At 44.6% G+C, this 12,395-nt stretch overlaps 1 protein-coding gene across 1 annotated transcript in view; it reads left to right on the plus strand.

The window, feature by feature from the left end:
- fkbp16 (FKBP prolyl isomerase 16) overlaps nucleotides 1-11,307 on the plus strand; it is a 34,581-nt gene extending 23,274 nt beyond the window's left edge. The window contains exons 4-8 of the mRNA XM_062547939.1: nucleotides 5,001-5,215; nucleotides 6,835-7,016; nucleotides 7,147-7,224; nucleotides 10,426-10,563; nucleotides 10,663-11,307. Of these exons, the coding sequence (XP_062403923.1) occupies nucleotides 5,001-5,215; nucleotides 6,835-7,016; nucleotides 7,147-7,224; nucleotides 10,426-10,563; nucleotides 10,663-10,749 (700 nt within the window). The 3' untranslated portion in view covers nucleotides 10,750-11,307. The remainder of the gene's footprint in view (nucleotides 1-5,000; nucleotides 5,216-6,834; nucleotides 7,017-7,146; nucleotides 7,225-10,425; nucleotides 10,564-10,662) is intronic.
- The last annotated feature ends 1,088 nt before the right edge of the window (nucleotides 11,308-12,395 follow it).

Consider the following 12,395-nt stretch of genomic DNA (forward strand, 5'->3'; position numbering starts at 1 on the left):
GAGGTTTTATAGAGCCCCCGTCGACCCACACAAAGTTTACTGGACACTGCTGCCAAAAGAGCCACACTATCAGATGGATCTTGTCAAAACGGCAAAGCGCTAGAGTAATAGCCGGGGCCGGCCCTGTGCTTGTACTATGTTTCTTATTACATAACTGTGGATGGTAAAGCGATAGGAGCCGGTGTGCTCCACAGCAGGACCCAGTGTGCTGCACAGCTACAACAAGGTCACAGGAAGAAAAGCGCTGTGCTCACAGGCAGAAGATTTCTATGAAATGGGGCCCTAGGAGTACAATGCAAGGTGTACACCTGCCCAGGCTAATGCGAACCAGCACTGCCGGGAACAAGAGGTGCAATCCAGACTTTCCCATGATGCTGCCCGACTGCTTCAGTCATAACAAAAAGACCAGCAACCGATCATATGACCAATTACTGTAACTACAGTGTGACCAACTTTCCCCTCCTTTCATTCAATGGAGCTACACCACCTTACATAATGTACTGACTTTGGACTGTTGCACAATGGGGATAAGATAAGCTTTAGAAATAGTTCAACTGTCTGTTTTAGGTCACCAGTAAACTCACAGATGTAAACTAGTTCTTATAGCTTCTACACGCAGCTCTTTGGTATCATATTAAGGAGACTCTCAAATACAGACTAATAGTATGCCCTTGGAGCGTAAAGTCTTTTAACTCTTTGTTGTCTTTATTCTCTTCTTAAACCAATGATCTTTCATTCTACGCAGTATAGGCAGTAAAAAAATAAAGTGTTTGGCCATACGGAAATAAAACATCAAAGGTGATATCATATAAAGAGTAAATGTTTGCAAAGCTGTAAAGCAGGTTTTTGGCACATCTTTCGACAACACTTCCCCTTTTTAGGCCTCACTGTGCAAACGTCCACAATCTGACAGCAACAACAAATCAGACCAAACAAGCCTTGTGTGCCATTTATTATCGATTCTGATAGTCTGTGCTAATCATGTTCCAACTGATCCAAACCAGGAGCCAAGAAGAGACTCTCTCTCTCTAACACTCTCTCTCTCACACACTCACACACACACACACACACACACACACACACACACACACAGAAAACAGAGAGAGAGGGAGAGAGAGAGAGAGAAGAATAAAGAAGAAAAAGATGACGTAAAGAAGAAGAAGAGAGAGAAGGCATTCCAGTTCCCATCTGTTCTCATGGACACTTGCCCTAGATTCAGAGTGAGAGGATTAGGAAGGGAACGGATCTTCAAGTTGAAATAGGCTTTAACTACAGGTGCAGTGTGTTCCCGTTGCTATGGCAGGAGAACCCACCAGAGAAAGCAGCCATTAACAGCAGGAATGCAAAGTGACAGCAAATTGGTTGAAAACATTAAAAAGAGCATGAAAGAGAAGGCAAGAGAGGAGAGAGAGAGAAGAGGAGGAGGAGAGGGGGAAATAGAGGGGGGAAAGGTGGAGAGAAGAGGCTGATAGACACAGAGTAACCAGGGACTCAACAGCGCAAAGTGCTAACTGACTCTTACCCCTCCTACTTTACTCCTATAGCCCGGTCTAAAAATAAACAGATTAAGACATTTAAATGGCCCCGTGGCCATCGGTCCCAGCCTAGCTGTTTGACCCCAGGTGTCCACGGCTATAAGTCATTATCAGGCCCCTCTCCAGCAGTCAGGCCTGACCCAGGGCTCCCCAGAGAGGAGGGGAGGTGAGAGGGTAACCCAACTCCCCCAGCTGACACAACCGCCGGGCGAGAAGGAGCTATAGTAATGCTGTCAGCCGCACATAAATTTGTGTCTTTAACGTAGCCCACCTTAATCATTCATGAGCTTGCGCTCACACACACACAGCGGCAGCGACGATCGCCTTTCATGGAGCGCACAGCAACCTAGACGAGGTCAGCTGTAGGTACACCAGGATCAGCTTTAGAGTGGGCGACCCTCTGTCTTCTAAAGCTACTGTACGTAGGAGCCATGCTCAATAGGCTACACAACTGGATTAGCACAGTTCAGCTTTAGAATGCTTACCGCTATATTCAAGGTCATAAACGCAAGGTAATTAACATATCAAAAGACTGACCAATGGCTATTGATAACAAATTATTTCTTTGTGAAAATAATTTGTAAAGTGTGAAAAGGATCTGTGTAAAGAACTTGGTGTGTGTGTGTGTGTGTGTGTGTGTGTGTGTGTGTGTGTGTGTGTGTGAGTTGTTTGAGCATGTGCGTGCACATGTATACATGTCCGTGTGTGTGTGTGTGTGTGTGTGTGTGTGTAAGAGAGAGAGAGAGAGAGAGCGAGGGCTGTGAGTAGTAGTTCAAACTCCCAGATGTGGCACAGGGGGAGGGGGGAGTTGAGCAGGAGAGCGAGCATATGCTTTCTCTCAGCTACAGCTGGCCACAATCATGTCAAACTCATCTGAAATGGACCCAAAGCCTGTGTGCTTGCCCTACCGCCCGCCCTCTCTCTCTTTCTTGATCTCAGGTTGCTGTGCCATCACACTTTTCTCTTTCTTTCCTCCTGTCTGTCTTTTCTGATACACACACACACACACGCGGACTATCAAGTCAAGTGAGGCTGAACTGATTGGTGACTTGGCAGTTCCATGCTCACAGCTGGCCAGGGCTGATCAGAGGCCTCACACTGTCACCGCGGTAACGCCTTCATTGTTCAAAGCTAAAGTCCAAAGGGGTGCATCTGATGGCCAACCAAATGACCTGTCCGCTCGAGGAGATCCTGAGCTAGACGCAGCCATCCGTAACTCACAGCTGTACCATATCCAGTTACTCGCTCTCTCTCTCTCTCTCTCTCTCTCTCTCTCTCTCTCTCTCTCTCTCGAAATACCTCCAAGTGAAAAACTTCGGGGCACCAGCTGACTTCGATATTAGACTTCAGCTTACTGTCGAAACATGCACTTGAGCTGGGGAGGGGGAACAGCTGTCAAAACATGTGTTCAAAGATAGAATAAAATCATACATAAACACGCTCGCAGGTTGAAGGGTTCTTTGGGAGATCTAACATTGGAAGGTTACAATATTGCTGCTCCGAGGCCTCAAACAAATTGTGAGATTTACAGCGCAGCTACATTACCATTTGTCAGCACCTGGGTGTAATGCAAAAGATTATAGTGTGCTGGTGCACGTGAATATGGATGACTGCTAAACACATGTAGGAGGACAGGCCAACCGGTTCTCTGGCAGGCATGACAGTAAATGCTCTGATGACAACTTCTGTCGGTGGTTTCTAAAACTGCTCTGACAAAAACATACCTTCAATTTTTTTCCCTTCCACATGGCCTTCTGAGATTGTTTCAATATAATGTTAACTTTTCCCGTATGAATGTTGCGTATCCCTATAGAGTATTTAAACACGCGCCTGGTTCAGCGAGCCCAGTCTAATGGCACAGACATGACTGTAACATTACTCATGGAGCTGTCCAATGTTCTGTCACCATTAATGAAGTTACATCATGTACATTGGTCATGTACATGTGTAGACACACACACACACACACACACAGAGTCACGTTTGACACATGCAAACCACATGCAAACCACATGCAGAATGCCAACCTTATGTTCCATCTGGATCCTATACCTTGGTTTGAGGAAACAGAGCATGGCTAACCTCCCTTAATCAATATATAAATCATAACCGAGGATAAATCAGTGAAGATTCACCATCTTCTGCTCAGCTGCTGACGGTGGCTCACTCTAGATCAGATGCGCCCCTGGACTGGTGCAGTGGGCTCATGCCAGAGGTGTCTGCTAATAGGGAAGCATAATACAGAGAATTTTTGTCATAAGCCCTGTGTAGTTTTTTCTTTTCCCCTCAAGACCGATTGGTTTCAAAACAAGTATTGACAAGAGTATTGGCACTCAAAGATGTGGAGGCAGCTGAGGTGATGACATTCAATCACAGGAAGAATGCAATGTGTGACAGAGGACCAATGCTTCCACATCATAAGGAATGATGGATATTGGTGTCTGTGCGCTGGGCCTAGTTCTCCCCCGCCGAGATCGATGAAGTAAAATGATGAAATGGCAGTTTGAGTGTTCCAACAAACACATGTAAAGCAATTTAGCCAAGATCATTTTTAATCATTGGAAGCTTTTCTCTCCGGCGTCCTCAAAAGACCTCCACTGCAATATCAGCTATGAGAAATCTCCCATGAGAGGGAAAGAGCGAGAGAGGGGAGGAGGGAGAGGGGGGAAAGCAGGAATCCTCTTTGTGCACTTTCTCTGTGCAGCATGGCTAAAGAGGACTAAGGTTCGACTTAACCCACCCAAACTCACTTCATTTGCCTGTCCTTCTCTCCCCGTCGGCTGCTGACTGGCTCAGACATTGGGTGCAGATGGCCTGAGAAGCTCGTGCCAGCGCTGGGGTTAAGGACCGGGCAGGGAGGGGACAGCGAGTGCACAGCACGCAAAGCACCACCCTCCTCCTCCTCCTCCTCCTCCTCGGCCCGGGCTCGCCGGCTGGGTTCAAAGCCGCCGTCTCCGAGTGTCGTGTCAGCCCGGTCCAACTCGGCACACAAAAGACAGAAATAGCAGAGCTCCCTTCTCCACCAACAGCAGCAAAGGCAGACTCCATGGAGAAAGGAGAAAGTGTTGTGGAGAGAGAGAGAGAGAGAGAGAGAGAGAGAGAGAGAGACAGAGAGAGAGAGAGATGGGGGGCTGGACAGGCCTGTCATGACTCCAAGTCGCTTTGAAATGGCCAGATTCTGATAAATATGGCACGAGATTAAAGGTGGGTTTGTATGGGAGGGTTTACGCTGGGGAGAATAAATACCGCCCCAGTTGTTTGAAATCTGTTTGCGTTAGTTCAGCCCAATGGACTCGCTCAAAAGTTGGTAATCCAGTGACCAAGCGTGGGAAAATGTGTCCAATAAACAATCCGCCTTCAACAAAAAAAAGGAGGAGAAGAGTGTTTGCTGTTGTTAGCTGCCATTTTTGTAATGTTGCTATGGAGACTAACGGTCCGGTGCCTTTTCTGTGTCTTTTCCATCAGGGAACTTGACATCCCGGCCTGGGCTCCAATCCTGTACCAGCTGCAGCTCCTGGCCTTCCGGGACAAGCCTGACCCCCAGACCCTCCCGGTGGCAGACCGCATCCGCATCGGCAACCACAAGCGGGAGCGCGGCAACTTCTTCTTCCAGCGGGAGGAGTACAGCATGGCGGCGCGGGCATACTGCATGGCACTGGACGTGCTGACCATTCACACACGTGGTAATCCCCCCTTCCATGTCAGAACGAGAAGGAGTGTGTCGTAATAAGTCACACGTGACATAATACGACACACTAATAGACATGTGAAGCAGTCAGACACATCGAAAGTAACACAAGTATTCTGTCATTGTAGGTGTTTTTGGTTTGATCATAGTATCAGAATATTATGGTGTTTCAGACATCACAAGAATTCACAGTGTGAACTTCAGTGAACCTGCCTGCTAGTGTCATCTGTTTTCACAGCTGTGGGGAATTTCTTCGTTGTACAACTGAAGAATACAGCATGTTGGCCACAAAAACCACAGCGCCCATATATATATATACTTAATATTAATGGCGCTGACAGCATGAAGTGGCAGGCCATGGCATCTCACCATCATTGAATAGCAATCCACTATTACTGTACCACTGCACTGCCAACAGATGACAACAGTCTGTGTAAGCGCACGATAGCGCATGCCTCAGGGGCTAGAGCAAACATCAGAGGAGACAAAAGAGACTGCCTGAGTGCCAAGCCTTCTCCAAAAGATCCCCCTCCCGTTAGCTTGAACAGATGCCTTCTCTCCGCTCCTCGGTTTCGTATAGCTCGCCCCAGCCGTGGCGCTGCTCTCTCGCCGGCATAATTCCGTCATCAGAATGTGTGCTCACGTCCAGATGATGTGAGCGCCATGAGCGACGTCTTCATTAGGCCCTAAGCTAATCAGATGTAATAAATCTGCATGCGATTTCCACGTCCCTAACTGCCCTAATAGGTGGCGAGGCAAGAGGAACTTGAGAGGGACGTTTGACAGTAATGAGGACGAGGAGTGCAGAGCGCCAGTCTGTTAAGGTGGCTAATAATGCCTTGGATGGATGCATACAAGGGTGGTGGTAGTGATGGTGGAGGAAAATGACCTCAAATTACCCATCATGCTGTCACCAATCAGGCCTGCCTGAGTCTATATAATTGTGCATACATGAATAGCGTTGTATAAAGCCAAATGATCTCAACATTCAACTATGCTAATTGGCCTAAGAGTGCCACAACAAGCTAATAGGCTTAATGAGTTTAATCTAGGAAATGAGAAGTGGTTATCAAAGATGTAGCCAGCGTCAGAGGACTGCCATCTTCCTAGGACCATGGCTTTGTCCACCATAAATGATCAGTGTCCCCCCGGTTTGAAGGAATTCCCTTCAAGATCCTGTAGGTCCTCAGATTTCGTTTCCCACCCTTGAGAGTTATCCTCTCACGTGCCTGCTAACGACAGTCCTTCACAACCCAGAGACGTGAGAGAGGTGTGAAAGGGCGTGAAGATTCGGCTGGAGGATAATGGGTTTACTGTGGACTTTTATAGCTGGAGCAAACACACAGATGTTCTCACATCAAATGCCCAGATGTCTTGCACACCTACCCCCCCTCCTCAACACCACCTCCTTCTTCCCTTATTGTCACTTCCCTTGTTGCCTCTTTGTTGTGCGTATATATGTGCCACCTGCACTCCTATACAGTGGTAGACGGTGGTCACCGAGAGGCAGCATCACAATGGCTCAATGGTTTGTCTCTTCGCTTCTCTCTTACATATACACCCCCCCCCCCCCCCCCTCCACTCCTTCCTATCTCCCACACCGAAAAAAAGGAGGCGACGAGTGTTGCCAGGTCCAGGAGGAAGAGGAAGTGAACGACCAGCGGGTGAAGTGTCTGAATAACCTGGCCACAGCCCAACTCAAACTGGAGCAGTTCGAGGAGGCCCTCCACACCAGCCGTGATGTGCTGTTCCTTGATCCGCTCAGCGTCAAGGCCCTTTTCAGAGCAGGGAAGGTCAGTCCCTCTCTCTGCACGTGAATCTATAGTCTTATATCGAATGACCGTTTTCAACTTTTCAAAGTGGGGGAAAAGCAGCAGATTTGACCTATGCTATTAAAGAAGCCCATATTGATTTTCTTCACAGCTCTTGTCGGACAGGGGTGAGTATGAGGAGGCTATGGAATTGCTGAAGAAAGCCCTGAAACTGGAGCCAACAACTAAGGTGAGAGAAAGGACAGCTGTTGTCAAGCTGACCGCATAACTTCTTTCACATCTGGTTTGACTGGCCTCATGGAAGATATTCTCCTGCCACTGCCAATGCACACACACACACACACACTCTCAACCCTGTTCCACTCTTGTCTATTGTAAAAGTTAATTAGCATGCAATGATAATGTGTGCGGCAAGACTCATTTTTATTGTTTTCAAAATTACAGCAAGTGCAGTAATTCCAAACATGCCTTTAAAACAAGAGCTGGAAATATTGTGACTCACAGTTCACTTTTAGTTTATGGAATTTCTTGCTTCCTGCCTTTGTTTTGGAGAAATTATTGACAGAAATATCTTGGACTTGGATTGTGCTGTTTTTCAGTTGGTCAAGGTATTTTTCTTTTGGAAGGGCTAGGGTTTCTTGCAGGCATTCCCTCATTTTGTTTTGTCACACGATTTGTTTACAATATGGAGTTCCAGAAATCTGTGTGTAGCTCTTCATGGAAAATTCATTTTTTACCCTAGCTGAGAGTGCTTGCAAAAAACAATCATGAGCTCCTACTCTAGTTGCCTCCCATGCCGGACAGTTGGCTATGAGGAAAATAAGGGGAACAGGACTTGTTTTTTTCCAAAGGAGAGACTCGGTGGAAATACACACAAGCGATTTATTCTTGATGTGCCCAACCAAACCACTTGCTGAGCCAAGAGGAGTGTATGTTTTTCATGATGCACCACCAGGTATTAACCTCAGACTATGGAGCAGACCGCGGTGGTGCGTTGGGTTGCTCTTCAGTAGTCACTGACGCTGCCCAAACCTGTCTCGTCATGCCCTGTCTGTACACAGCTGCCTGCTGGAGTATCAGCTCAGCTCAACCACTGAGATTTAAACTGTCTGGCGTCTGCTATAATCACACACTGAAGTGCATGGTAACACTTTTAGTTTTAAACCACTTTATTAAATGCACTCAAGTGAGGGAAACCTTTCACAACACACACACACACGTGTTTTGAGTCTTTCCCACTGAAAATGCATCATTAAAAATAACAAATGGAAGGTCAACACATGCCTTGACCAGATGCAATGATTATGAGGCTGTTAGTGGACCTTTCGATAGAAGAGGATTTATAAATACATCTTGTCGTCCAGTATAGTCCAGTGAGGCAGTCAGAAAATAAGCACGTATGCATGAACTGAAAAACTTTCATCAGGCCTAATTGCAAGAAACAATATAGAATCTTTCCTAAACAGTAGGTCTACCTTGTTATGATCATTTGCGTACTATAAGCCACATGCCTCTGACAGGGAGGGAGTGAGATTCACCGTGACCTCATCTACCCTCCTTCATCCTGTGCTAACCCACTGCACGCACTGCGCTAGTGGTGAACTAGCCTCGTCTAGACTAAACTAAAATATCCACTGTTGCTGTAATGACACCCTTGTCTCCAGTGGCAAGAGAGAGGGAGGAACAAAAATATTCTCTTACGAAAAACTTAGAAATAAGAGAAAAAGTCATCCCTGGATGCATATTGTTAGTGAGGAAACATAGAAAATGAACAGTGAGTGAATAGTGTTTTTGTCTGCATCTTGAATTATTTTCATACAAGACAGAGGGGCAGGCCCAAAGTAAAGGGCAAGCAGAGTTGCATTCCATTTGGTTGTTCATTTGAATAGCTGTCCCCTAGCATATTCTGCTTCTATCCCAAACATTGGTTGATTAATTATTGCTGTGTGCAGTGCTCTGTTAAGAACTTTGTAGTAGTAGTAGTCACTATTTTCTAACTATGACTTGGACCTCCTAACAGATTTAGCTCACTTAAAAATTAAATAAACTTTTGTAAATACAAATACAGAGGGTAACAGCTATTTTGTAAACAGTTGAGTGAGGACAGAACCATTTGATTACAGCAGTGAATTCAGCATGAATTTGGACAGCATTCATCCTGAATAAAGGGCAATGTCCACATATTCATAAAAACGCAACACTGCTGTGGCTGAAGGCATAAAACAGGATCTGTATGCATGCACAGGTACATAAACTAAATCTCTTAATCCACACCTTAAGACCGAGGCTGGATATTGGACTTGTTTGACTGTTACGAAATCAGATTGATGTTCTGCCATTTCTGATCTAAAGTTAAATGTGGATGCAGACAAAATGCAGCCATTGATCATATCAGGCCTGATGAATCCTCGTTTCTCCAGCTCCGCTTTCTACTTGAGTCACTTACTCTTACCGTGTACAATGCTGCCCTCTCTTGGTGAAAACATACTCCTGTTCACATGAAACAAGACAGTAATATACAGTTTTTGCCATAAAATCAGAGATGGGAAAATAGTCATCAGAGAGTAAAAGTACCACGTGGTACCTGTGCACCCAAAACAGGTTATTTCAATTAGCTCATTGACCTGGCTGAAGAATTAAACTAGTAATCAGCTGTTTTTGTACTGAAAGGTTGGAAGAAATATGTGATGGGACTTTTACTTTCTGAAGTTGGGTTTCCCCTAGCCTGGTCCTACCATACTCTCGTACATTCATAATGTACAGAGAGTCTGGCCACTTTCAATTGCCAAACGTGAACTTCTTTTAAAACTATTGATTAAAACGATTGTATCTGCCCAGAGCCGCTCAGATCTGCCATAAGCAATCACTAACGTTTGGTAGCGCACAACCTCAACGTCATCATTCTCAGCTATTCCCTGTGTTCGCTGATTGGACCTGCACATTTTTGTGTTGAGAAAACCTGCAAATATACTGCAGACCCAGACGACACACTGAAGAGAAATGAAAACTGAGCGGAAGTACGTAGGAAGAAGGAGCCCGGCTAGGTGTCCCCATCTCTGCTTATTAGAAATTATTTGGTCTGGAGGACACGTAGGCCTACACAAATAGCCTACCAGTTTCCCCCCCACTAGCTGCTAAAATATGCGCTATGTAGTTCTGAGTCATCACCTTTCAAAATAGAAATGCTTTCACTGCATGGTATTGCAAAAGATGTCAGTTTGCATGTTACCAAGCTTTTATAAATAATGTTGCTGCATTTATTACGTTTTTGCACACCTTTTAGGTAGGCTACAGTAGCTTGCTAATGTTAGACCACTCCTTGTGGTGCTTTAACACAATAGGGGCCGTCACATGGAGCAGCACTGTTGTTTTTGTGTGCTTTTGACATGAACACTCCCAGTTCTCACGTTATTTCTTTTATTCCTCACAGGCCATTCACGCCGAGCTATCAAAGCTTGTGAGACGACAGTCTGGTGGAAACGAAACTCAAAAATGGAAAGCTAAACCAGCTCAGGTGTTAGGGGACAATATTTCACCCTTCGTGATTCCTCCCAAAAAGAAGCCCTCAGTAAGTGAATGAACACTACCTCTGAAGAAAGCGGGTCGACATTTGCCAAACATACCTTAAGCGCTATAGCCCTTTTGTTGTTGTTTTTTGTTGTTGCAGGGAATTTCTTGGAAATTTCTGCTTGGTGCTCTGGTGGTGGCCTTGGGCAGTTTAGTGACATCAGTGGTCCTGACTGCAAGAAACTAACTCTCCTAAACTACTCTCAAACTACTGTACACTACAAGCCCAACAGCAGAACTGCCAAGAGGGAGAAAGTGCATTGAATCGTTGTAGTAACTGCCCCTATTAAGTTCTGATGTTGACTAACACCGACACATGCAACGTAGAATGTATTGAATGCACTTCTAGGCACAAATCACATTTGCCAGAGATTTATTTTGCTTACATTTCTGTGCTGTCCTCCTGGATCACAGTTATGGTACAACTATGTCATCAAAAAATCCTCCATGTCATTCATTCTGATCTTGTCATTCATTTCCTTTCCAAAACCCCATGTGAAATATTTCAATTACACTTCATGCAACTAAAGGAAGTACAGGGATAAAGATGTGGATGTTAAATGTGGTTTCTTTAAAATTGCTTTCAATTGATAAAGACCAAACCAAAGGAAATGTCTAAACTGCAACTGATTTTGTCTTGAAATTTTTATATTTGACATTTTAGATTGAGGAAAATAAACCATAGCCTATTAATTGAAATATGTATTTTTTTCCAAATCTGTTTTGTTACATGTTGTCCGGAGCTCCACCGTGTTTGAATTCTGCTGGAAAGTATCCCTAATAAACTGTGGTAGAAGCAATAAACAGTTAAACGAATACAATCTACTGACTGAGCCATATTTTGAAAAGCAAAATTGCTGGTTGTCTTCTTCATAATGGTAGCTGTATTGTTATTCTGTTGTTGCAGTTTCAAGTTCTAAAAAGTGCATTACAGATCACAGGAGAAGAAATGGGAGCAGCAAAAAAACATAGTTTACACAAAAAGGTAGCCAACATGGCCAGGGATTCAGAGTCAGGATTATCAAGCAGTTCTTTTTTACTCTTAAAAGCAAGACATGCAGTAGCCTTCAATATGGCCATACTTAATGTAAAGCCTCTCTCTTTTTTATGATGTAGGCTAATCTATTTTAGGCTACGGGATGCACACAGGTATAACCTACTCAAGTTCTTACAGTGTGTAATTTCAAACCGTGCATTTTGTTTTGCACTGAATCTACCTTTCAACAACTGTTTGATTATGTAGATCTCTTGGCCATAAGATAGGTAGCCTAGCCTACTGTAGGCCTATCTTGGCCATAGGTCGTCGTGCCAATCAAGTTGTTTCTGATTCACTGTTAAATGTGGATAGTGGATTTGTAGTGTTTGTTTGTCAGAACACAAAACCTGATACATCTAATTTCTCATGTGTTTCTCCTTGATTCCTTCATACATTTCTTACGCATTTCCTTCACAAAATTAGGCGGGGTTAGGACAGGAGGGAGAAAGGAAGGAATTGGCAGGGAGGGACAATAGAGAAATGAGATGCAGCCTACTCTTAGAAACCAAGGGTGCATCTCATTTCTCTATTTGTCCCTCCCTGCCATCCTTCCTAATTCTGCTTTACGTGTGAATGATTATAATTAAGAATCTATTGAATTATATTTAGTCTTGATAATAGGCCTATTGGTATTTTTCACTCTTTCACTTTATACAATTATTTTAAATGTTAATGTAATATTGATATCAAGTTGCTCTGGACAAAAGGCTATGTCATAAACAAAACAAGCGTGCGCGATACGATAACAACAACATTAAACGCCAGATTCGTTTCCTCCAAACAGGTAGGTGTATTCC

This window comes from Sardina pilchardus, chromosome 10 (genome assembly GCF_963854185.1).
Source record: "Sardina pilchardus chromosome 10, fSarPil1.1, whole genome shotgun sequence".
Classification (NCBI taxonomy): Eukaryota; Metazoa; Chordata; class Actinopteri; order Clupeiformes; family Clupeidae; genus Sardina; species Sardina pilchardus.